The sequence below is a fragment of the Spermophilus citellus genome, assembly GCF_964194105.1.
Source record: "Spermophilus citellus genome assembly, chromosome: 8".
Classification (NCBI taxonomy): domain Eukaryota; kingdom Metazoa; phylum Chordata; class Mammalia; order Rodentia; family Sciuridae; genus Spermophilus; species Spermophilus citellus.
In genome coordinates, this window is record NC_138189.1 from 297,693 (window position 1) to 321,036 (window position 23,344).

The following is a 23,344-nucleotide window of genomic DNA, read 5'->3' on the forward strand; positions in this document are numbered from 1 at the left end:
GGCCGGTGTGGGGAATCAGAGGACTGGATCAAGGCTGTGCAGACACAGAGGAGCGCAAAACTCACACAGGACTGAGATGCTGAACTCCTAGCAGGCAGTGTCCCCCAGCAGGGAGAGAGGGGCCACCTGGTGACAGCTCCCCAGGAAGACCTCACAGAAGGTGCTGCACATGGCTGGAGCACTGGACACAGTGCAGTGGCTAAGATGAAGGTCATCGTGCACTCGGTCAGTCATCGGCAGTGGAAAACGTGTGTAGATGTGCCAGCTGTGCTCTGAAGGGAGAAGCTGCACCTCCCTCATTGTGTGCACCAGGCACCACCTGGAAAGTCAGACAAAAGCAAGGAGGGTGAGGCAGAGGCCGGGGGCAGGCTGCCTGGGTTCAGACCACTTGGACAGGTGGCCTCCCTCACTGGGCACCTGCTCCCTGGCTGTAGGAAGTGACTCTGGTGAACAAAGGTGGTGCTGGTGGCAGCAGGGAGCAGGAGAGAGGGTGGGTGACAGGAGACCCTGCACAGGGGTGGGAGAGAAGTCTGGCCCTTACCTGCACTGTGAGCTCCATCTATCCCTCTCCCTGTGGGAACACACCTGGGGGACTGACAGCCAGTGGCTCCAAAGTCAGACATGCAGCCAGGCCGAGCTTACTCCAACAGGAGACTCAACGCTATGGCTGGCACCTGTGGACACCTGTGCAGGTGTGGTCCTGGCCTGGAAACTCAGGGGACAGACACACAGCGACTCACACACTCTTAGGTCCACACTGGACTCCTGAGTCAGGCGACCTGGAAGGCTGGCTAGATCCTCCCAGCATCCTGAGAGCACATCACCACTGTGGGTTTTACACCAGGGGACCGGCCAGAGCCAGGAAGCCTTCTGAGGCACACAGCCAGCTGGAGGCGGCGCTACATCCTGACCCCTGCCATCAGGGAAAGGGTCAGCTCTTGGTCGGAGTTCTGCTGGAGGTTCTCCTCCCCAGGGCCAAGATTCTCCGGCAGCAGGCGGCTGACCACCCCATCTTCTAAGGCCTGTGCAGACAGCCACGCGGGAGCTGCTGCTACAAGCACCTGGACTCAGGCTGCTGGCCCTAGAGCTGCTGGATTACCCTTCCACTCAGGCAGCACCTGCCTCCAGGCACTGAGTGTGAGGCCTGCTCTGGCCATGAACAAACCACGCATCCTGACTCCATGGAAATGCGGCCTAGTGGGAGACCACAGAGAGGCACCCTGTGGGGCACCAGCCCTAACCCCTTCCCCCCCCCCCCAGGGCAAGGAGGTATTCCACCTGCAGCTTCCTCCTGTCCAGAACCCCCATGCTGGGACAGGCGCTGTGGGGGAGCACCAGGGGATCATCAGGGAGGCCCTGGGGAAATCAGGCTGAAACAACAGAATGAAAAGCCCTGGCAGAGGATGGAGGCAGAGCCCATGCAGAGCCCCAAATGGGGTGGGAGCAGTCCCTACATACAAGTCCAGCTAGGGGGAAGGTGGGTGGGGCCATGTCAGCAAAGCCCCTCCCTGTGGAGCGGTGGGGGTGGGGCCAGGTTCCAGAGCCCATTTCCCATAGCCATCCATGAAGGGTCAGATGCACAGTAAAAATGCACCTGACATTCTGACACATCTGTCACCGCAACAAGATTGGACAGAACAGTAGGCGCTGTAGCTACAAGAGAGTGCTGAGGATATCCAACTGTCAGAAAAAGTCTTCATCTAGACTCACTACCCTAGGACTGGACTGATCAGGCCTGTGCCTGCAGCAGGCACCAGGGCAGCAGGGCACCAAGGGGGATGGTACTGGAGCAGTCGAGGCCAGAGAGCCATGGATGAGGCAGACCAGCTGGCCACAGCCAGAGGCAAGAGGAAGCAAGCCTGGGAGACACTGGAGGCAGAGGGCCAGCACCATCACCCCATGAGAAGAGCAGGAGGCATGGGTGAGGGGAATGTGGCTCCTGGGTGGGTTCCCGGAAGGCACACAGAACGGTTTGAGAAAGAGGAGGGGGGCTGATGGAAGGAGTGACCTCCCTCCAGAGGAGGTGGGACATGCAGCACTGACTGCCCCTGAGGAGAGGGAGAGGATCGCACATGGCTGAGCATGGGGGTGCCCTGCACAGGAGGAAGCTGAGGTGGAACGCCTCCTTGCCTCCAGGGCGGGGGAGAGGGGTGGGGCCCTCCCCAGGGTGCAGCGTCCCTTTGCACTTGTCTCCCTCACCACTCTGGGAGTGAGAGGCAACCAGAGCGCCTCCTCCTAGTGTCCCCACCAGCACAGTGGACTGGCATGTCTGTCTTCTCCTCAGTGCACAGGGTGTCTGCATTCTCCCCTGTGAACTTTGGGGTGGGTGGTTGGACTCATCCCTCAGTTGCCTGTCAGTGCTGCAGGAATCCATGTTTCCTTCACTCCTGTGGCTGTGACTGAGTGTGATGGGGACAGGTGGAAGGAGGTCACACTTAGCTTCAGAGGGTGGGAGAGCTGGCTGTGGAGCCAAGGGCTGTTGACGAGCAGTCCTGGTGCAGGGGGCTGAGTGTGGGAGGCACGGGCATCCCTGGACACAGCGGAGCCCGTGTAGCAAACGCTGAGCGCTGGGGAGAGGAGACACCCAGGCACCTTCAAAGATAATAAGGAGGCTGAGATGCGTAGTGTGAAGGAGGTTGGGAGCCAGGCTTCACCCACATCTCTGAACCATGCAGGCTGGGCTGAGGAAGGGAGCCAGAGGCCAAGCAATCATGCTCAGAGGGAACATATCAGCAACCCATCTCCCCTGTGCTGAGACACAGGCTCTTGTCCAGTGACTTTACATCTTCAAACCCCAGCCTCCCCAAGGCCAACTGCAGAGTAGGCAGCGGGAGGCACAGCCATCAGATTTTTGCCTTGCAAGCCCAGAGTAATTAATTTCAAATTTCACTCTCTCCTCCCTCTGAAGTTTCACTCATTAACCAAATGTGAGGCCAATGCTGGGCAGTGCATGGCATGACCAAAACCCAGAGACCTTGTCACCCTGTGGACCCCTGGGTGCCTCTGGGTCAGGAAACAGAGTCCTATGCTCAGATGAAACCCTGGGTGGCATACAGGGATCAGTGTCCTCCCAGGCTCTGTGGTCAGATGTCCGTGTGCTTCTGTGTACCAGGTATGAGTCGACCCCAGTGCTGCCATGGCCAGACAGCTGGGGTCTGCAGGTCCATAGGTGTGCCACCCCCTCCAGGTGCTGCTCTGGTCAGCCAACAAGGTGTTTGAGGAGCTGACAGACATCGAGAGGCAGTTCCACAAGGCCTTCTACACAGTGCGGGCTTATCTCAACTGTGACCGGTACTCTGTGGGCCTCCTGGACATGACCAAGGAGAAGGTGAGGTCTGGTGCTCTCGGGAGCCCTCCTGCCCAGCCTGACCCAGCTCCAGGATGACTCTCTCCTCTCTTCTCCTCTGCCTAGGAATTTTTTGATGTGTGGCCTGTGCTGATGGGAGAAGCCCAGCCATACTCAGGCCCACGCACACCCGATGGCCGGGTGAGTGGTGGTGGCAGGGCCACACCCAGCTCATAGCTTGGATTCCCTGGCTCTGACTCCAGAGGGAAGTGAGGCAGGGGACTCCTACCCGCCTGCCTATCTACCATCTCCCCACTGCAGCCTGTCTGCCCCAGGGTGGGGTGGCTTCACCAGCATGTCCCCTCATAAGACACACGCACACATGTGGCCAAGTGGTGTTCAGGGTCCAGCCGGGTGCGGGCATGTGAAAGTGAGTGTGAAACACTTGCTTGGGGCATGTGTCTGTGGACGTGTGTACCTGTCACCTGTGTGTGCTGTGCACATGCCTGTCTGGGAAGGGTGTTGGCTCCCTCCCCTCTCGAGGAGCTGGGCCAGGACCCCACCCTGTTGTGTTCTGGTTCTCAGGAAATCGTCTTCTACAAAGTCATCGACTACATCCTCCACGGCAAGGAGGACATCAAGGTCATTCCGTAAGTGCCGGGTTCTTGCAGCATCAGCATCAGTGGGGCCCCCAGACCAGGCCCAGCCTTTGGAGCAATGAGTTCCCACCTGGCCTGTGACCCTGAAACTTGGGCAGGGCAGCTGTCTCCCTGTTCAGAGCCAGCGTGGAGGGACCTGGGAAGTGAGGAGGGAGTGGCCAGCCTGAGCACTTGGACATCCAGAGTAGACATTCAGTGGGATCAGGTAAGCTGTGTAGGTGGCTTAGAGGTCAGTGTGAAGGGTCTCTTGGTTGGCCAGCCCAGCGGTCTCAGATGGAGCCCCAGAGGTAAGGTTGGCCTCTCACCCTCAAGAAGTTCAGTACAGAGCTCAGGCTAGAGGGACTGGGGAGGAGGTGCCCTCTTCACTCCTACACTGTGTGGTCAGTGACCCCATGACTCATAGGCCTGACAAGACCCCACCCCAGGCTCCAAACAGGCACAAGGATCTGGGTACCAGGCCCAAGTAATTTTGGCCAGGACTGCAGGGCAGGTGGCTGACACTGAGTCCCAGGAGGTCGACTGAAGCCACAGCTTGAGAGCTATGCATAGCTCCTCTGCACGGGGAGCAGTCCTTGCAGAGTGAGAGTCCCCAGCATGACAGAGTGAGACGAGCCTCATCCTCTGGCCTCCTCCAGTTCTCACCAGGTTCCCAGCCCCATCCCCACCTCCACCTGAGCTCAGAGAAGGGCATGATGTGAACAGTCACTTGCCTTCACAACCAAAAACTCAAGTGTCTATCCATCTGATCCTTTGCTTCCCTCCCCCAGCACACCCCCAGATGATCATTGGGCCCTGGCCAGCGGCCTTCCAACCTATGTGGCAGAAAGTGGCTTTGTGAGTGCCGTAACCCTGCACCCAGACCTGTGCCTGCTGGTGCTTGATGCTTGCACACCCTGCCTCCCCCATCCCTGTCCCTCCTGCCACCCTTTTGCTTTGCTGAGTTAAGAAGTTCACCTCTCTCAAGCAAGGCGGGGCTGGTGAGTGCTGTCAGAACCAGTGTGCATGCATCTGCTCCAAGTGACACCAATTCTGATCCTTTTCCAGATCTGTAACATCATGAACACCTCCACTGATGAAATGTTCAAGTTTCAGGTATCTGTCCAGTCATTGATGGAAAGTGTGTGTTTCACTTAGGAAAGAAAACATCTTAGTTCAGAAATGATAGGCTGACTTAGTTCTTGCTGCTTAAAAAACTGCTTCAGTCCTAGTGGCTGATGAGAAGCATGCATTTGTGCTCTCAGATCTGCAGGTGGGCTGGGCTCTGCTGAGGCTCTGTTGGTCTTGTCTAGGCTCCGCAGGGCTCAGCCAATCCTGCCTGGGCTCAGCTGATCCTGCCTGTGCTCACGTGGGGCCATGTGATCCTGTCTGGGCCTGGCTGATCCTGTCTGGGCTCACTGGATGGGCTATGTGGGTTCAGCTGGGCCAGGTTGAGCCCCAGCAAGCACTTCTCTGCTCTCTATGTCTTCATCTGGGGACCACGGGCAGGGCAGGCTCTTTCTGGGGAGGTCACATGGACTGATGGGAGCATGCTTTGTCTCTCAACGCCTCCTGTAAGAACCAGCCTACAGTCCCTATTCCACCATCCAACCCAGTGTCTTTGGGACGGCAGACAGGACCAGTTACATGATACTCAGGGCCCAGTGCAAACTGGAAGTGTGAGGCCCATGTCTAGCAGTCGTGGACAACATGGACAGCAGGGCAGCCTGGGGCCTTCTGAGAGGGGCTTCTGTGGGACTACCACCCTCACATGCTCATGAAGCCAGCTCTCATGGGAAAATACCCTCCTCTAGTTGGAAAAATCATGACACAAAGACCGTAGACACCAAGTCCTCAGACAAGGTGGGGGGTGAAGAGTCAGCAAGGAGCCTGGCTCCAGGCCTGAGGGCGGCACAAATAAGGCTCTCTCCCTGGGCAACACGCCTGGCCCTGGCCAGACCCAAGGCCACCCTCAGCTCTTCATGCACCTACAGGAGGGGCCCTTGGATGACTCTGGGTGGGTTATCAAGAACGTGCTCTCCATGCCCATCGTCAACAAGAAGGAGGAGATTGTGGGGGTGGCGACCTTCTACAACAGAAAAGACGGGAGGCCCTTTGACGAGCAGGATGAAGTTCTCATGGAGGTGAACCAGCAGAGGGGGCCCTGCGTGATGTATGACATGCCCACAAGTGGGGTGCCTCCCTGCATTCGGCATCTCCCCAGCACTAGGGCCGGGAGAGTGCGGATAAGGGAAGACTGCGAGGCCTTGTCCCTGAAGGCCCCACTGGGAGGCGCTAGCTGTGCCGCAGGTGCCCACTGAATGGTCAGCAGGGCTCCTCAGGGGGCTCGGAGAGGTGGGTGACACTGCTCTTCTGTCTCCAGTCGCTGACACAGTTCCTGGGCTGGTCGGTGCTGAACACAGACACCTACGACAAGGTGAACAAGCTGGAGAACCGCAGAGACATCGCCCAGGACATGGTTCTATACCACGTGAGATGTGACCAGGACGAGATCCAGATGATACTGGTACCGCAACTTGCATTCCACAGTGCCTTTGCACAGGGAGGCAGGCAGCCCAGCCGGGGACACATACCGACCCCAGGCACTGGCCTGGCACCTGCCCCAGGACCTGCCCCAGTATCCACATACTGCCTGCCTAGGCCAGGGCCCCACACACTGCCAGCCCAGCCAGCCCTGGAACCTGCCTCTGCACTCACACACTACCCGCCCAGCCCAGCACCTGCCCCAGGACTTGCACCAGCACCCACACACTGCCGATCCTGTCCAGAGACCTCCCCCAGGACTTGCCCTGGCACCTGCCCTGGGACCTGCTCCGGGACCCACACACTGCTGGTCCAGCTCCGGGACCTGCCCTGGCACCCACATACTGCCTGCCCAGCCCTAGGATCTGCCCCATGCCACGGGCTCAGCTGCGGATAGGTGTGCCAAATGCCCTCCTGCCTATCACGCAAGGCTCCATATGTCATCCATGCAGAGTGCTGAGATCAGGGCCAAGAGGCAGGAGAGTGAGTGGTGCACACATGCACACACAGACACACACAGACACACACACACACACACACACAATCATGCACATGTACACAGTCACACACACTGGGGCTCTCAAGCACCTGCTCCCTCCCATGGGGGTGCCTATCTGTCTGGAATCGAGGGTACCCTGGCCCAAGGAGATGGCTGCCCATCAGTATTCAGAGGTCCCTTTGTCCAGTGTGCTCACGTGTGAAGGGGTGAGAGCAGTGCCATCTCTCTCTCCCATGACCTGCCTGTTGCTCCCTTTAGCCAACGAGGGAGCGCCTGGGGAAGGAGCCTGCTGACTGTGAGGAGGATGAGCTGGGGAAAATCTTGGTGAGGACCTGTCTCTGCTCCTCAGTGGGTGCTGGCAGTTCCCCTGGGACAGGATGCCATCTCAGGATGTTGGCTGCCATCTACATGGGCCTGTGGTCGGGTGTGTCTGCACTCCTCAGTAGACATCTGTCTACAGGACCCTGGCTCTGAATCTTTCTTGGCCAGTGTGTTGAGCTCACGTCCAGCTGGGGCTGACCTGACATCTGCACTGCCAAGTGCATCTGTATGCCTGCCTGTCTCCTCTGTGCTTTCAGAACTGTCCACGCTTTAGTCTCTGCAGGCATGACTTGGACCAAATGTCCATCTGTGCTGCCCCTAGAGGAGGGCCGGCACACACAGCACACACAGACACGATTGTGTGTCTCCCAGAGAACATCACAGATCACCCTGGCAGTCGTGTGACACCTCCAGCTCTGTCATCTGTGTGATTTACCACTGTGTGGTCTTGGAGCATGTGATCATTCTTGACAAGTTATGACTGTCCCCAGTGTCTGTGTCACCTGTGCTTGTGTGAAAGTGTCTGCCATGAGTCTGCATATATGTGCCTATGCCGACCTGCCTCTGTCCATGTGTGCTTACCTTTTCCTGCACACATCTCTGTGCTTGCTAGTTTGCCTCCCCGACATCATTATGTCTGCTCGGCTGGGTGGGAGGAGAGGGAGGACGGGCTGAGTAAGGGGGATGTGAGCATCCCAGGCCACAGGCTCAAGATCACACTAGAGATGCCCAGGGCATCTAGCTGGAGAGAGGGTTCTGAGAGGAGGAAGGATGGGGAGCAAGTAGGGCTGGTGGGCCTGCCTCCCTCAGCTCACAACCCCCCTGCAGAAGGAAGAACTGCCAGGGCCCACCAAGTTTGACATCTATGAGTTCCACTTCTCTGACCTGGAGTGCACTGAGCTGGAGCTGGTCAAGTGTGGCATCCAGATGTACTACGAGCTGGGCGTGGTCCGCAAGTTCCAGATCCCCCAGGAGGTGGGGACGTGGTCGAGGGTCCCTAATCCCCTGGGAGGTGGGAGGGCATGGTTGAGGATCCCTGATCTCCAGGAGGTGGGGGGTGTGGTTGGGGCTCCCAGATCTTCCAGGAGGTGAGTGGAATGTGGTAATCAGTGTCCCAGGAAGTTTTGGGGACATTTTCTTGTAAAACCACAAAGTATGCCTAGAATAGATGAATGGATAGGTAGATAGATAGATGGAGAATGGATGTATACAGACAGAGAATGTGTGGATGAGGCTGCCTGGATGGAAGGGTGGATGGAAAACTGGGTAGATAGATGGACAGATGAATGGATAGGCAGATGGAGAAATGAATGTGGGGGTGGGGTGGGTGATGGACAGACCAGTGGAAAAGTAGGTGAGTGGGTGGATGGAGTGTGGACAACGGAAGGGCCAGTGGGTGGGTGGGTGAACGCACAATGAGTGATGAGGGTATGGTCGGTAGATGAATGGTTGGTGGGTGGGCAGGTGGACAGACGGATGATGGGAGGATGGACAGAAAGTTTGACTAGTAAGAGTCCAGGCAACCTTTTCATTGGGTGCATCCCTGAGCAGTAGTGAGTTGGCGTGGGGTGCAGAATGGAAGCGGCTCCTCACCCAAGAAGAAAGTACCTAGTGTCCCTTGGGTTTGGCCACAGGCGGGCCCTGGGGGGAAGGGGTGGCTCTCTCAGCTCTGGGCCACGATTCTCCTCCACCTGCAGTTCTCTTGCTCTGTCCTGCGTCCAGCTCCACACCTGCTTCCCACAGCCCAGGTGAGGGAGTCGATCGCCTTTCCTCATGCTCCTCAGAGAACAGGAGCCACAGGCTGTCTTTTTTTGGAAAAAGCTTTAGTAAATACTAAGGGAAAACACAAAAGAAGAATTTATAGAAAATACTAACAGAATAAAAATATTCCCCAATAATTTTCTGACCCTAAATATCACAAGGGAAGCAAGAGGCTCCTCTGAGCCCCCATGATAACTGCCTGCAGAGTCCCTACCCTTCTGTTCACAGACCACATATCTGGTCCATTCAAATATCCACACCTAAAATTGATTCTTAGGGTCTCCCCAGGGTCCCCTCCCCAGTTTCGGGCTGGGCCATAGGCCAAGGCACCAACTCCTAATGGCTGCAGCCAATCTTGGCTCTTCTCACCCAGCTCAGGCTTCCCACCACCCTGAAGGTCAGGCAGTTCCACTGGGAACTAGGGGATGGGAGGCTCAGGGGACCAGCCTTCACACATGAGGTTTGGGGATTCAGTGCTGATCAAAGACCTGCATGTCCTCTGCCCCAGGTCCTGGTGCGGTTCCTGTTCTCTGTCAGCAAAGCCTACCGGAGAATCACCTACCACAACTGGCGCCACGGCTTCAACGTGGCCCAAACCATGTTCACACTGCTCATGGTGTGCGGACAGGGCAGGGTGGGCAGGGCACCACAGCCATTCCCACCTGCCTGGTTCCTGGGGTGGGAATCTTCCCTAGGCCAGGGAAGGAAGCAGCCCACACCCTCCAGCCAGTGCTTACCCAGCCGAGCTGTGGGAGGAGGGCCCCTGGGCAGGGGAGCAGGAGGGGGTCCAGCCCACCCCTGCCCTGGCCTGACTGGAGCACGGAGCTGGGCCAGCAACAGTACCCAGGCATGGACATGCCCCCACAGACAGGCAAGCTGAAAAGCTACTACACTGACCTGGAAGCCTTCGCCATGGTCACAGCAGGCCTGTGCCATGACATTGACCACCGAGGCACCAACAACCTGTACCAGATGAAGTAGGTGCCTGGCACAGCCGTGGGTCACCCTCCTGGGGTCATCTGCACAGCGGGCCTGGCCCACTGCCCTTCTGACTGCTTGCGTTTTGAATACACTCTGTAACAGATCCCAGAATCCCTTAGCCAAGCTTCACGGCTCCTCCATCTTGGAGCGGCACCACCTGGAGTTTGGGAAGTTCCTGCTGGCAGAGGAGGTTGGCCCCTCACTGGCTCCTGGGACCCACAGGGCTTGGGTGGGTCAGGGTGGGTTTGGCTGCAAGAGACCTGTGGCTATGTGAGGAGCCAGGACAGGTTCACAGATGGTGTCCAGTGGGCCAGGCCTAGGGCTTTGGGGTACTAGGGCAACGGGCCCAGGACTCTCCCTGTGAAGTGAGGTGCAAAGCCTTCTAGATCCAGAGCCTATAGCCACAGCAGAAGCCGCCTCAGAGCTTCTCCCTGTGTCCACGGGGAGGGTAGAAAGCTGGGAGGGAAGGGGGCTGCCCTCCCAAGGAGCAGGAGCAGGCATAAGCCTGGCAAAGTACACAGGAGCCTGGGGCAGAGGAGGTGCCCAGCCTGAGAGCTGCAGCCAAGGGTCCTGTGCAAGCCTGACAGTGACCCTGCACCAACTGACGCCCGCAGAGCCTCAACATCTACCAGAACCTGAACCGGCGGCAGCACGAGCATGTGACCCACCTCATGGACATCGCCATTATCGCCACGGACCTGGCCCTCTACTTCAAGTGCACACCCCACCCCGGGGTGGCAGGGGCGGGAGCGGGGGCATGTTGGTGTGGGACTCGCCACCATCTGCCCTCCCCTCCTTCCTGTGTCCAGGAAGAGGACAATGTTCCAGAAGATTGTAGATGAGTCCAAGAACTACACAGACAAGAAGAGCTGGGTGGAGTACCTGTCCCTGGAGACGACGCGGAAGGAGATAGTCTTGTGAGCACACTCCCTCCTGCAGACCTGGGAGAGGACCCTCGGGGACAGCACTGCTGGGTTTGGAGGAGCCAGTGCAGGATCTAGGGTCAAATGGGATGTCCTTGGTTTCTGGCCTTTAGCAACCCTCACTGCACTCTCAGCTTCCCTTCCTTCGTCTTCGATCCGGTGCCCTTCCCCAGGCCGTCTCAGGAGCCCAGGACACCAGCAAGAACTCATGACTCTGCTCTGTCTGCCGGCAGGGCCATGATGATGACTGCCTGTGACCTGTCTGCCATCACCAAGCCCTGGGAAGTCCAGAGCAAGGTCAGGCCTGGCTGGCCAGACCCAAACTCACCCTTCCAGGGCCCCTGGGTCTGCGTCTGGGGAGCCTCAGAGGGGGGAGAATGCAGCTTGCAGTCATGCTGAAGGCGGCCATGGGCCTGCCAGGGTGCAGCAGTGGGGGTGCCTAGTGCCTAAACCAGCAGAGCCTGAGAGCTCCAGGTGAAACTGCACCATGCCACCTTTGTGAGGGCCCAGGCTGGGGTACAGCCTTAGGGCAGGGCCCAAGAGCACAGAACCAACTGCGCTGCCTTTGTGTGCCGCCAGGTTGCTCTTCTGGTGGCCGCTGAGTTCTGGGAACAAGGTGACTTGGAAAGGACAGTTTTGGATCAGCAGCCCATCGTAAGTGTTGCTTCCAGAAGCTTCTGCCCTGATGAGGGGACAAGACCCCATTGTGGTGCTGGGGAACAGGGACTCTGAGGTCTTTGCCTCCTGTGTGTGGTTGTGCCACATGAGAATGGATGGCTTCACCTCTGGTGAGGTGGAGTGCAGGGCATGGAGGTGGTCTCAGCACCAGAAGCCACTGCAAGTACAGGCAGCTCCCAGATGTTCCCCGGCCAGGCAGGATGGCCCCAGGGACAGTGTAGGGCAGGGAAAGCCGGGGTGAGAGTCCAGGGCTAGACCAGCATCCGTGCAAGAAAGGTACGTGCAGTGCGGTCAGCACACACTGCTAGCACAGGATGGCTCCTGACCACCCTGCTCAGCCCCATGGCACAAGATGAGAAGTCTGATCCCAAAGCCAGATTCAACCAGCGCAAATGGCTGTCTGAAGCAGGCTGCATGCCAAGTACAGGCTCCACAGCACATCTAGGTTCTGGTCAGCTTAGTGACAGGCCAGCAGCTGGGGCATAAGGGCAACACTGGGGACAGTGCCCTGTGGACAGAAGACCTTTAGATGAACCAGCAGTATCCCACATGAGGGTCAGAGGCTCAGAAGTAGGAAGGGGCAGCCTGGGCAGCTGACAAGGAGGTGCATCTTGGCTCTCTGCTTCCAGGCCAGCTCTGGTAACTGAGCTTGGCCCTCTATGGGCTGCACCTTTGCCCCTGGGCTCTGCTCATTCTCTCTCACGAATGTGTTCACTAGACTGTAGGGGTAGGTGCCGGCTGGGGCCTGAAGGGCCTGAGGAGACGGCACTGGGTAAGCTGTCTTTGCTTCCTCCACAAGCCCATGATGGACAGGAATAAGGCGGATGAGCTCCCCAAGCTGCAGGTTGGCTTCATTGACTTCGTGTGCACGTTTGTGTACAAGGTGGGAATCCCCGGACCATGGGTGTTGACTGACAGAGCAGCCAGGAGCCCACAGGGGGCGTGGGTGGGACTAGCAGTGACCTCACAGCAAGAGGAATGCTTGTGCAGACTGCAACCCATGGGGGCACCTCCCTCCCAGCCTCACCCCCACCTGCTCAGCCATGGCATGTACTCATGCCTGCACTGGGGATGAGACCTGCCACCAACCATCCTTAGAAGCACCAAGAATGTCCCCCCAACCCACCCCACGAGGTCTCTCCTCAGGTCCTTGCCTCTGTGGGGCCCTGCACAATGGTGGGCACCTGTCTTCAGGGTAATAACTGCTACTTGCCTATGGGTTCCTTTGTGGGTGTCTGTAAGCCCTCAGGAGTGGGCCTGGGTCTGCCCATCCCTGCTAGTGTGCCCTGCCCACATGACCTACAGAACATGGGAATGCAGCCATGTTCCTGCCCAGTGGCCAGGGACCCAATGCCCTGCTGGGCCCCGAGTTCTGTTGTTTGGGCCTCTGAGGACACAGGGAGGGACTGGGAAGACACTGACCTGGTGGGGGTCTGACTGACCCCCTGACCAGGCAATACCCCACCCCCCTAAGAACGGTGCTATTTGGCTTTAGGTGACGTGGCCCTGATCAGCTACTCAAGCAGGGTCAACATGGACATGTCCTTTTAAAGTGGCCAAAGGTCACAGTCCAGCAAGGGTGACTCCCTCTGCCTTCCTCAACTCCATCCACAGGGGCTGGGCAGGGAGACCACCATCCTAGCCCTCCAGGAGCAGAGGGGACACACATGTGGCTTCTGTTTCCTCCAGGAGTTCTCCCGTTTCCATGAAGAGATCCTGCCCATGTTTGACCGACTACAGAACAACAGGAAGGAGTGGAAAGCACTTGCTGACGAGCACGAGGCCAAAATGAAGGCCCTGGAGGAGAAGGAGGTGGAGGAGGAAGAGAGTGTGGCGGCCAAGAAAGGTCTGGGCCCTGGCCAGCCTGGGGCAGGGACTCGGCTTACCCCCGACAAAGCTGTGAGTGGCAGAGCCTCACAGCAGTTAGACTTAGGAAAACGAAGGGTGCATGTCCAGCGGCCCCACAGGGGATGCCGTCCACAGTAGGGAGGTCACCTGTGCAGTGACAGAGCCAGGAGGGTCTCACTGCTCCTGGCTGAGCTCAAGTCTCTCCAAGTAACTGCGCTGCTGCCCTTGTAAAGGGAAGCAGGCTAGCTGAACTCTCAGCAGCTCCCTTCCACCACCAAGGAGTCGAACCCTAAGTAGCTTGTACATTGCACCCACATGCCCACGCCACCCTCAGAAACCAAACAGCAAGACTGAAAACCAGTGAGCTGCACAGGGGTTAGTCCTGCAGTGCCCACAGTCCTGTCACAGGGCCTGACTCAGTGACAAGTCAGCACACCCAGACCAGAGCCTCCATGCATTGTCTGGCTTCCCTAGTCTGGGCCTTGTTACTCCCTGCATGCTGTGCCATGGGGTAAACCAGCATGAAGAAGGCAGCCTCAGAGTTGTGGGAGGCCAGGACTGAGAGCAATCTTGGTGTGGTGTCAAGAGAGGTGAAGCACTAAGAACAGCTCAGCTCCACTTAACCTGCTTGGGCTGGCCACACCTGCACTCCACCCTTTCCCTGAAGGGGAGAGGGCACACAAAGCAGGAGGGCGAAGGCTCCCCACTCACCCTGTTTTCTCTCACAGTGGGCACAGAAATCTGCAATGGTGACCCAGCACCCAAGTCTTCCACCTGCTGTATCCTGTAAGCCCTGGTCTAGGGGACTGCTAGCTTCCTCCAGGCCCTCACCTCTGGAACATGGGCTCTGCCTCCTGCACTTTGGAGTAAAAAGTTAGGAAGCCAAGAAAATGACTGAAGACAGTTTGAAATATTTTGAATTTTTATAAGGTTTTTTTTAATAAACTTAAGCAAACTCTCAATAATTTATTAAAGAGTATAGCCTACATCACTCTTTTTTGAATACAGTTCCCACAGAGATCTTTGAAAGGGGCCTGTGAACTGTCTGAAATTGCTGAGTAGGGACATTCAGAACTGCACGGATGTGTGTATACAGGAATGTAGCGTCCCTGTCTCACCTGCTTCAGGAAGAACATGCCCAAGAATTCAGAATAAAGCACAGATCAAACTGTCCATTTTTACACAGTAGTTACTGTGGAGGACACAGAGTGCTGTTGAAAACTCTGCCAGCAAGCTCAAGGCCAGGACTAGAGCGCAGTCAGATGGCAGTGGTCTGTAATGAACACTGGAGGGTAGACTTGAGGCCAAGCTTCTACTGGCCCAGACCCTGCACCAGGGAGTCTTAAGGAGGAACTGTTGCCTCTCATGACTTAATATTGGTGGACTAGGGGACCAGCAAAGGCAGAAAGTCCAGTGGGCCTTGACTTTCAAGTGAGTATCATCTGGCAGAAAACAAGGGTCACTAACTCAGTGAGCGTCATGTGTGTTCCCCACTGGACAGTACTCTGCAGGACAGGGTCACTCCTTGGGACCATCTGCCTACTTGCAGCAGGGAGCCGGTTTTCATCTCACCTCAGTGACACCTGGTGACAGCCTCAGACAGGAGCCTGGGACAGCAACCATTGAAGACCCAGGTGCTGGGACACCATTGCTCAAGGTTGGGGGGTGGGAGTGCTCGTTCACCCACAAAAACCAAATATCGGCTTCTGAAACATTTGTAAGCCATTTCCATATGTTTACAAATATATTCACTTTACAAAAACTGAGGCTTTCCGCCTAAGGAAGCAGCAATACCCCACCCATCCAACTCCAACTCACAGCCTCAGTGGCCAGGAGTCCAGTCTGGGGAGGTTAGGGCTCACCTTTAAGAGACCACCTCCCTGGGCTTCTGTCTCAAGGTTGCCCTGGCCACCTTGAAATACAGGAAAGTATTGTGAGTTGAGGACAGAAGACCCAGCTTCCAATTTAAAATTGCATCAGCACCCCCACCCACCTTCCAATCCCTCTTTTGCCTGTCCAGGAGCCTGGGCTGCTGGCAGAAGCAGGGTAGAGCACGGAGCAGTTCTAGAGACTGCTCCATTACAACTGACTACTCAAAGGCCCCCCTCAACACCCCAGAAAATAGGTATCCATTTCTATACTTGTTGCTGTTTGTGAGCTGTGTTCTGGGTCAGTAATGAGTGATGCTCGTTATCCCTTTAAAATCCCCTCTAAGAGGCCCCACCCTGAGGAAAAGACAGCACAATTGCTGAGCAGAGTCCAGGAACCCAACCACTGGAGAAGCAGTAATGAGAGGGAGCCAAACATCACGCAGGAGGAAGCTTTATTCATCTGCTGGGCTGGGGACAGGCAGGCTGGGGAGCCTCACTTCAGTATGCTGTCATCTTGGGCTGAAAGGTTGGAAAAGACACACTCAGGCAACCTAAGAGGCCCCTTCAGAACTTCAGACTTTAACCCAGAATCCAATCCAAGGACCCCCACTGCACTTCACTAAAATGGATCCTGGGCCTCTCCAGACTCAGCCTACGGGGGTCAGCACGCGGGGGGCCAGCGGCACGCCTACTCTCCAGGGCTGCTCCCCACAGGGCAGGCCAGAGGCGGCACCCCTCCCTCCACTAAAAACGGGATGGGCAGCTTAAGGCTCGCTCCTACCTTCGGCCCGTTCTCTCTCGATCCGCTTCAGCTCATCCTGCCTCTTCTTCTCCTCCGCGGCTACCCTCCTCTCCTCTTCTGCCCGGGGTTTTAGGTAACCTGGAGGGGTGGGGGCTTCGATTAACCTCCTCCCTGAAAACGCTGCGTGAAGAGGCTGGGTAGCTGCGACCCCTCGCCCTGCGCCCGAGCCGCCCAGCCCGCCCGCCCCGGCACTCACTGTAACGCTTGGCTCCGTAGGCCACACCGAGGACCAGGGCGGAGTAGCGGCCGAGCTGCGGGACAGGACAACCAGGCGACTGGGCGTCAGGCGCGGCGGGGGTCGCAGCCCGCAGGCCACGGGCGGGGGACACGGGGAGTCGCACCCTGCAGGATGTGGGGGTCGGGGGCGCACCCTGCAGGGCGTGGGGGTCGGGGGCGCACCCTGCAGGGCGAGGGGGTCGGGGGCGCACCCTGCAGGGCGTGGGGGTCGGGGGCGCACCCTGCAGGGCGTGGGGGTCGGGGGCGCACCCTGCAGGGCGTGGGGGTCGGGGGCGCACCCTGCAGGGCGTGGGGGTCGGGGGCGCACCCTGCAGGGCGTGGGGGTCGGGGGCGCACCCTGCAGGATGTGGGGGTCGGGGGCGCACCCTGCAGGGCGTGGGGGTCGGGGGCGCACCCTGCAGGGCGTGGGGGTCGGGGGCGCACCCTGCAGGGCGAGGGGGTCGGGGGCGCACCCTGCAGGGCGTGGGGGTCGGGGGCGCACCCTGCAGGGCGTGGGGGTCGGGGGCGCACCCTGCAGGGCGTGGGGGTTGGGGGCGTAGCCTGCAGGGTGGGGCACGAAGGAAGGCGAGGACGCGGAAAGGCAGGGCGCGGCCTGCAGGGTCTGGGGGATGAGGGTAGTGGGCAGGGATCGGGGTCCCAGCCTATATAACCGTGCTGCTGCCACGAAGCCGGGTTCACCTTGATGAGCGGAGAGACCTGGACCGGCGGCACCATCTTGTCCCTGACCTTCGCACCGGAAGCACTGCCGAGACGGAGGTGAATGCCGCGAGGGCCGGGAAGACCGCGGGGCGCTAGCCTAGCCGGGCGCATGCGCCGGAGCGCGAGCGGCGCCCCCTGCCGGTAGGAAGAGGCACAGCGCCCTCCCCGGCGGGTGACGTCACGGGACGCGCTCGTGCACAAGGAAAGGTTGCGCGCGACCAGGAGGGAAGGTTATGGCACACGAACTGTGTCCCTTCCCTGGGAGCGAGAGAACCAAGCGACCCGGCCCTGGGGGTACGGGCCGAGCGTGCGCGCCCCGCCTGCCCGGGTTTGGACCTGGAGGAGAACTAACCGATGCCCACGCTCCGCGTGCGCGTGCGCGCCCTGAAAAGCGCGGTCGGGCACGAACCAGCAGTATGGAGCGCGTGCCCGAGGGGTCGGAGGCCTAGAGCGCGGGCGTGCGGGATCCGGGGCGGCGATGGCTGCAGCTCGTCAGTGATCTCCAGGCTGTTCACCCTGAGCTCTCCTGCCCTCCTTGCTCCCATAACAGGAGGGACTGGGACCTTCATGAGAAGGCTACCCAGAGCAAGGCCCCCCCCAGGTCCCCAACCCAGCCTTCAGAACTCGCAGCTGTGAGCTCCTAGGTGCACCTCCTGTACCTCAGAATGGCTACTTGTTCCCCACACCTGAGCCAGCCCTGGCTGGGGTTGCCCAAAATGGAGCCATCCGTAGCCTGGTGGTCTACCACCCCAGCAGTGACCTCATGCCTCCTGGAAGCTACCTGTGCTTCCTCCACCCTGCCTTACTGGGCAGGTAGTCTTGAGGGCCAAGGGTTGGGTCCCATCCAAGTCCATACCCGCCCCTGCCTGAGAATTGCGGAAGTCCACCCTTCCTTACTCTTCCTCGAATTCCTGTTTCCAAAGACAACATAACTGAATCTAAAGTGAATAAATGCAACGAAAACTTCAAGGCTCATGGGTGCTCAGCAGTCCTGGAGGGGGACCTAGAGCCCAACTGCCTTGGCCCTCTAAGAGCCCTGGCTGAGCTTGTCCCGTTTTTCAGCTTGCTCTGGAGTCCCAGCCCTCAGCCTCCCCAGCTGGGAAGTCAGGGCCGGAGATGGGAACACCTTGGCCAATCCTGCAGGGCCAACTGCTCTTCTCTTGCCCTGGATGAGGCCAGCCTGGAGCCCCTGAGGACTCCTGCTAGAGCCCAGTCTTGCGGGGTGGATGCAGACCCTGGCCCTCCTCAGCCCTCTGGCTTTGGGGGAATCCACAAGTGCACAAAACAGAGCTCTCCACTCACACAGACATCAGCCTGCAGAGCCCCCCACCCCTTCCTGCCCTTGAGCCACTGGCCAAATGACCTCAAATGACCGAGTGGGCTTTCTCTTTACCAGATTTTAAAATAAACTGCACTCCTCAGCAGCTGAAGCTTCCAAAATTGAAAATAAGTGTCTCTAGGGCCCAGGTGACGACGGGACATACCAGCAGCTTTGGGGGTCAGTGCACAACACATACATGCCCATTGGTACATGCAAGACCACCCATGGGCACTGCTGGAGACCTGGCTTGGATCAGGGCTCTTTGAGGGGCTAGGGGAGGGAAGGAGGGTCTCTCTTGTCTTGAAATACCAGTGGAAGCCTCTGCACCTGTCAGGGTCAGATGTGTGCAGAATCTTGATACCCCTGTCTGTGTCACTATCTTTAGAGCTGAGCTCAGTCCTGGAGGGCTCAGTCCTAGAGCCCAACTGGGCCAGGATGCTCCCTGGAGATCTGCAGCCTTCTCACATTTGGAGCTCCCCCTCCTGCAGCCAAGCCAAGACTCCTGCAGGGCCACACCCAGCCCTGCCCCAGGAAGTGGGCCCTTGGCTCTGGATCCTTAGCCCCTATACCTGGTCTTATACGCTCCCTTTAGCAGTCTCCCCCAGGTCCTCCCAGCAGGTGATGCCTCCACAGGGTCCTGCCTGAAGACCCCTTTGGCTCTGGGGGTCTTAGGTAGCAGCACCAGAAGGGAGCTGTGTGACTGAGGCTGTGTCCCTTCCCAGAACTCAGGTCAGGCAGTAGGAGGGAGACCTGGCAGCCAAGAGTGACCCAGACCAAGTCATCTGGGTACCCTGGCCATCTCCAAGTCTCTTGCCACAGAAACTAAGGAGCTGCCACCATGAGGTCAGAGGGTCAGGCCAGGGTCATAGGCCCCACTGTCTGGTATATACCAATGAGACAGGGAGGTGAGGACGGTGGTGCTTGGGAGCTCTAATACTCAAAGTGCTCAGCAGGCTGAGCCCGGTGACACACGCCTGTCATCCCAGCCACTTGGGAGGCTAAAGTAGAAGATCACAAATTCAAGGCCAGCCTCAGGAACTTAGCAGACTCTGTCTCTAAATAAAAAGTGCTGGGGATATAGCTCAGTGGTAAAGTACCCCTGGGTTCAATCACCAGTATCAATCAATCAATCAATACTAAAAATGAGTGCTCAGCAATGTTTGGGCTCCTTGTAATACCTCTGTACAGATCTGGAAAAGCCAAATTTCCTTTGACACTTACAGTTCCTGCAGCCCCGGCAGGGCCCACAGTGCCTAAGAGGGCTCTCAACACCAAGGCCCTGGCCAAAAGCTTGGCAGGTGGCCCTGGAGACACAGCCTCCTACGCAGAACAAAGCCTCCTGGCGCCTGGGGGCAGAGGGGTGTCTGAGTCACCGGCAGATTGCCCAGGCTCACTCTGCAGTTGTCCAGTCCCCTGGGGTGGCCCTGAGCCTGTCCTTGTAGGGAGTGGTAGCTGAAGTCTGAAGTGTCCTGGGGGACCAGGCAGAAGCTTAAGACAGGCAGGACTGGAGCCCTGGGCAGGGAGGACCCAGGCATGGTGAGCAGGCAGACAACTGGGCAGGGGATGTGAGAGCTTGTGTGTGCACATGAGTGTGATGTGCATGTGAGTGTGTGAGAGCATGTGAACATGCACCTCAGTGTAGGTGTGAGAAGTAGGTGCCTCAGCCACCCAGGGACAGCCACCCTGGTGACAGTCGGGGAAGCATGTGGGAGAGTCTGGGCCACCGGAGACCTGGTGCCCAGGACAGGCCCATTCATGGAGTCCATTTGCTCTGGAGCCCCCAGGCCAAGCCCAGCGAGGTAGTCTGAGCCCTGTGCTGTGCCAGGGCCTAAGGAGTCCCTGTCCTCCCCCATACACCTGGGCTTGGGGCCACCATGTTGCCTGATCCTCTCCTCTGTGTTAAGCCTCCTGAATCTTGGGATGCCCTGGGGTTCCAGCTGCCCAGGGACCTTCAGCAGGATCATGGGGTGTCCTGGGGTTCCCCCAGCTGGCCAGGACCCTAAGTCTTGGTGCTCCTGCCTCAGGCCAGCAGGAAGACCAAGAAGAAGGAGGGCGGGGCCCTCCGTGCCCAGAGGGCATCCTCCAATGTCTTCTCCAACTTCGAACAGACCCAGATCCAGGAGTTCAAGGAGGTGGGTCTGTCCTCTTTTGTCCAAGTCCCCTTACCCAGTGGGTGGGGGAGATCCCATGTAGGCCTGTGGCTGCCTTTCGCCTTGGTGTGGGTGAGGAGCCAGGAGAGGCACAGGGATGGAGGCAGAGCTGGGCTACCAGCAATGCTCCCAGCAGCCTGGGTTCTAGGCATTCACGCTCATGGATCAGAACCGAGATGGCTTCATTGACAAGGAGGACCTGAAGGATACCTACGCCTCCCTGGGTAAGTGCCACTAGAAGGCGAGCACGTGACATCCAACCTGGACATCGTCACTCTTCCTCGAGTGGAGCAAGGGCACTGGCCCTACAGGCTGGTGACATCCTGCACACTTGGCTTGCTCAGGGTCAGCACAGGGTGCCCAGGGCAGACCAGCCAGTGGCCCACTGTCCACACACGACCACTTGGGATGGGCTTGGAGCAGGGGATCCCAGGAGGGGACGACACCAGTGGGCTGCCACAGCCACAGCTTATGCAGGCTTAGCCCACCCTGCCTCAGCCCAGCCTTATGGAGCTAGGAGAGGGTGTGGGGCCTGCCTATGCTGTCACACTGGACCCAGTTCTTCTAGCCCTCTCCAAGGCTACCTAGGGGCACAAAGCCTCTGCACCAAAATTCCCCATGGGGGTTCCTCAGGCCAGGCCTGAGGCTTCCGGTCCTGCCCCAGGAGCTGGGGAAGGTGGGCAGGTTTCTTCCTATGGTAGAGTCCCCTCTCAACCCCCCTTATGCCTAAATATAGAAAAGACACCTCCCCTGTCCCCAAACCCAGCCTCCCCTCTCCCCACCTCTGATCTCCCCTTTCCTCCTCAGCAGCTGTGCCCCAGCCTGTACCCCATACACCTGCCTGAGAGCACTCTCCCCAAGAGCCCAGCACTGTTCTGGGGTCACCCTGGAGAACAGGAGTGGGCAGCCAGTGTCAACAAGGGCAGAGGGGCAGGGGGTGACGTTCCTGCTCTGCTAAACCCTCCTCCTGGTTTTGCAACAGGCAAAACCAACGTCAAGGATGATGAGCTGGACGCCATGCTCCGGGAGGCTTCAGGGCCCATCAACTTTACCATGTTCCTGAACCTGTTTGGGGAGAAGCTGACTGGTGAGCTCTTTGGTCCCTCTCAGGGATAGCACTCCTGGGCAGCCCTCAGGCCAATCAGCCAGCTGTGTGTATGTGCCTAGCTAATTCCCAGTGCTTAGAAATCCAGCCATTGCACATAGAAGCCTGTATTTTCCCCATGCCCTGAGATCCTGTCAGCCACCCAGAGCCATTTGAGTTCCAAACCTCCCATCTACCCAACTGTCCAGTGGTCTCTGTCCCTCACTCCTAGATCCCTGGCTCCAGCTGCAGGCATGGACTGACTCTGGGGACCCTGAGAATGGTTCCCCCAGGTGGTAACAACAGGGCAGGCTCCCTGGGGCTCAGGAGTGGGAAGGCTTCCTGGCAGTGATGCTGCTGGGCAGGGGCTCAGAGCCCTGGGGTAGTAGGGGACCCTGTGGCCTCTTTGCTGCAGGCACAGACACTGAGGAGACCATCCTGAATGCTTTCAAGATGCTCGATCCTGACGGCAAAGGCAGCATCCACAAGGAGTAGTGAGTGCAGCTGAAGGGAGGGTCTCAGCTGGCAGAAGGGGCTGCAGCCCCCACACCCAAGCCCATCTCCTGGTCTCTTCAGCTTCAGGGCCTTCTGTGGCCTGAGCGGAGTCCTTCAGGATGACCCAGGAAGTCCAGTCCCACCCAGTGGGGCAGTCTCCATGACTAGGCGACCAGGTCCCTCCAGCTGTCACTGTCTTTAGACCCTGTTACAGGAGGGCCACCTCATCCAGGTGCTGGAGAGAGGGAATAGCCTGGTGTCCCTCCCAAGCACTTGTCTGCGACCCATAAAACACCTCCTCAGGACTGGGGATGACCGACGGGGGTCAGGATGGGCTGGGGTGATCACCAGGTGCTGGGAAGGCGGGGTAAGGACTGAGCCCACGCCAGTCTGAGCCTCGCTGGAGGTGCCCTGGTGTGAGCTGCCAGCCCTTCCTCAGGGGGCCTAACCATTCCCCTGCTCCTCCTGGCCCTCAGCATCAAGCGCCTGCTGATGTCCCAGGCTGACAAGATGACTGCAACTGAGGTAGGCCTGCAGCCCCAGAGGGCCACTGAGGGACAGCAGCCCCCAGGCTGCAGGAGCATGGTGGGCAGGACTAAGAACAGTCCCTGGGGCAAGGGCTCCTGGGAGAGTGGGGTGGCCCTGGGCTAGGTCAGGGCTGGAAGCCACTGGCCAGTTGGTGGTCTGACCTAGCTGAGGGGACAGACTTACTGTCCTAGCCCGAGGGGACAGGGTAGCCCCCATCTGTACTTCAGAACTCCACCCCATTCTTCACATTGCCCAGGTGGCCACCCTAAGCACCACTGACCAGCTCGGTAATCTGCTTCTCCTTCTGGCCCCGTGCCCCTCCCAGATCCCTCCCCATTCCTGGCAGAGAAGCACACTAGGAGCCTCTGGAGTTCAGCACCTGTAATCCAGAGCACCTAGGCGGCTGAGGTCTGGGGACCTCTCGCCACCCATTCCACCAGGCCTGACCCCCCACCCACCAACTTGCCTTCATTCAGGTGGACCAGATGCTGGAGTTCGCCTCCATCGACGCAGCGGGCAACCTGGATTACAAGGCACTGAGCTACGTGCTCACCCATGGGGAGGAGAAGGAGGAGTGAGGCTACTCAGCCCTGGTTGTGTCCAGTTCAATAAATGTGGACCCACACATCTGCCTGCCAGTGTCTACCCGAGAGTCTCTGCATCGGCCTGGGGCCCCTCTGC

General features: G+C 58.6%; 3 protein-coding genes across 6 annotated transcripts in view; 2 read left to right on the forward strand and 1 right to left on the reverse strand.

Annotated features, from left to right (window-relative positions):
- The window catches only part of PDE6B (phosphodiesterase 6B), a gene marked incomplete at both ends in the record, with an annotated part of 59,655 nt that extends 45,389 nt beyond the window's left edge, over positions 1-14,266 (forward strand). The window contains 19 exons of the mRNA XM_081303489.1: positions 3,188-3,328; positions 3,413-3,487; positions 3,872-3,936; positions 4,713-4,779; positions 4,990-5,037; positions 5,916-6,065; positions 6,305-6,448; positions 7,223-7,288; positions 8,114-8,260; positions 9,555-9,662; positions 9,914-10,023; positions 10,130-10,217; positions 10,642-10,742; positions 10,837-10,944; positions 11,184-11,247; positions 11,530-11,604; positions 12,428-12,511; positions 13,318-13,474; positions 14,205-14,266. Coding sequence (XP_081159615.1) covers positions 3,188-3,328; positions 3,413-3,487; positions 3,872-3,936; positions 4,713-4,779; positions 4,990-5,037; positions 5,916-6,065; positions 6,305-6,448; positions 7,223-7,288; positions 8,114-8,260; positions 9,555-9,662; positions 9,914-10,023; positions 10,130-10,217; positions 10,642-10,742; positions 10,837-10,944; positions 11,184-11,247; positions 11,530-11,604; positions 12,428-12,511; positions 13,318-13,474; positions 14,205-14,266 — 1,860 coding nt within the window. The remainder of the gene's footprint in view (positions 1-3,187; positions 3,329-3,412; positions 3,488-3,871; positions 3,937-4,712; positions 4,780-4,989; positions 5,038-5,915; positions 6,066-6,304; positions 6,449-7,222; positions 7,289-8,113; positions 8,261-9,554; positions 9,663-9,913; positions 10,024-10,129; positions 10,218-10,641; positions 10,743-10,836; positions 10,945-11,183; positions 11,248-11,529; positions 11,605-12,427; positions 12,512-13,317; positions 13,475-14,204) is intronic.
- A 1,516-nt stretch (positions 14,267-15,782) lies between these two features.
- On the reverse strand, positions 15,783-17,730 carry ATP5ME (ATP synthase membrane subunit e). Its single transcript, XM_081303498.1, has 4 exons — positions 17,065-17,730; positions 16,346-16,400; positions 16,129-16,227; positions 15,783-15,866 (listed from the first exon to the last, which is right to left on the reverse strand). Exons 1-4 carry the CDS (start codon positions 17,194-17,196, stop codon positions 15,841-15,843), a joined length of 312 nt encoding a protein of 103 aa, XP_081159624.1. The 5' UTR covers positions 17,197-17,730; the 3' UTR covers positions 15,783-15,840.
- A 21-nt stretch (positions 17,731-17,751) lies between these two features.
- MYL5 (myosin light chain 5) lies at positions 17,752-23,298 on the forward strand. Of its 4 annotated transcripts, XM_081303497.1 has the most exons (7): positions 17,752-19,942; positions 20,431-20,538; positions 20,705-20,780; positions 21,539-21,643; positions 22,056-22,134; positions 22,612-22,660; positions 23,140-23,298. In XM_081303497.1, exons 1-7 carry the CDS (start codon positions 19,940-19,942, stop codon positions 23,239-23,241), a joined length of 522 nt encoding a protein of 173 aa, XP_081159623.1. In that variant the 5' UTR covers positions 17,752-19,939; the 3' UTR covers positions 23,242-23,298. The 4 variants fall into 4 exon arrangements, with proteins under 4 accessions (XP_081159623.1, XP_081159622.1, XP_081159620.1 ...); XM_081303496.1 differs by lacking the exon at positions 23,140-23,298 and having other exon boundaries at positions 22,612-23,130; XM_081303494.1 differs by lacking the exons at positions 17,752-19,942; positions 23,140-23,298 and having other exon boundaries at positions 20,466-20,538; positions 20,705-21,643; positions 22,612-23,130.
- The last annotated feature ends 46 nt before the right edge of the window (positions 23,299-23,344 follow it).

Bases quoted from the DNA above. Each gene is read 5' to 3' on its own strand.
- ATP5ME (XM_081303498.1), bottom strand. From the start codon at position 17,196: ATGCGCCCGGCTAGGCTAGCGCCCCGCGGTCTTCCCGGCCCTCGCGGC. The intron at 16,401-17,064 runs GTGAACCCGGCT...CCTGTCCCGCAG, and splicing joins AGGTCTCTCCGCTCATCAAG to CTCGGCCGCTACTCCGCCCT. The intron at 15,867-16,128 runs GTAGGAGCGAGC...CCAACCTTTCAG, and splicing joins CGAGAGAGAACGGGCCGAAG to CCCAAGATGACAGCATACTG.
- MYL5 (XM_081303494.1), top strand. From the start codon at position 21,175: ATGGGGGTTCCTCAGGCCAGGCCTGAGGCTTCCGGTCCTGCCCCAGGA. The intron at 21,644-22,055 runs GTGAGCTCTTTG...TCTTTGCTGCAG, and splicing joins GTTTGGGGAGAAGCTGACTG to GCACAGACACTGAGGAGACC. The intron at 22,135-22,611 runs GTGAGTGCAGCT...CCTGGCCCTCAG, and splicing joins GGCAGCATCCACAAGGAGTA to CATCAAGCGCCTGCTGATGT.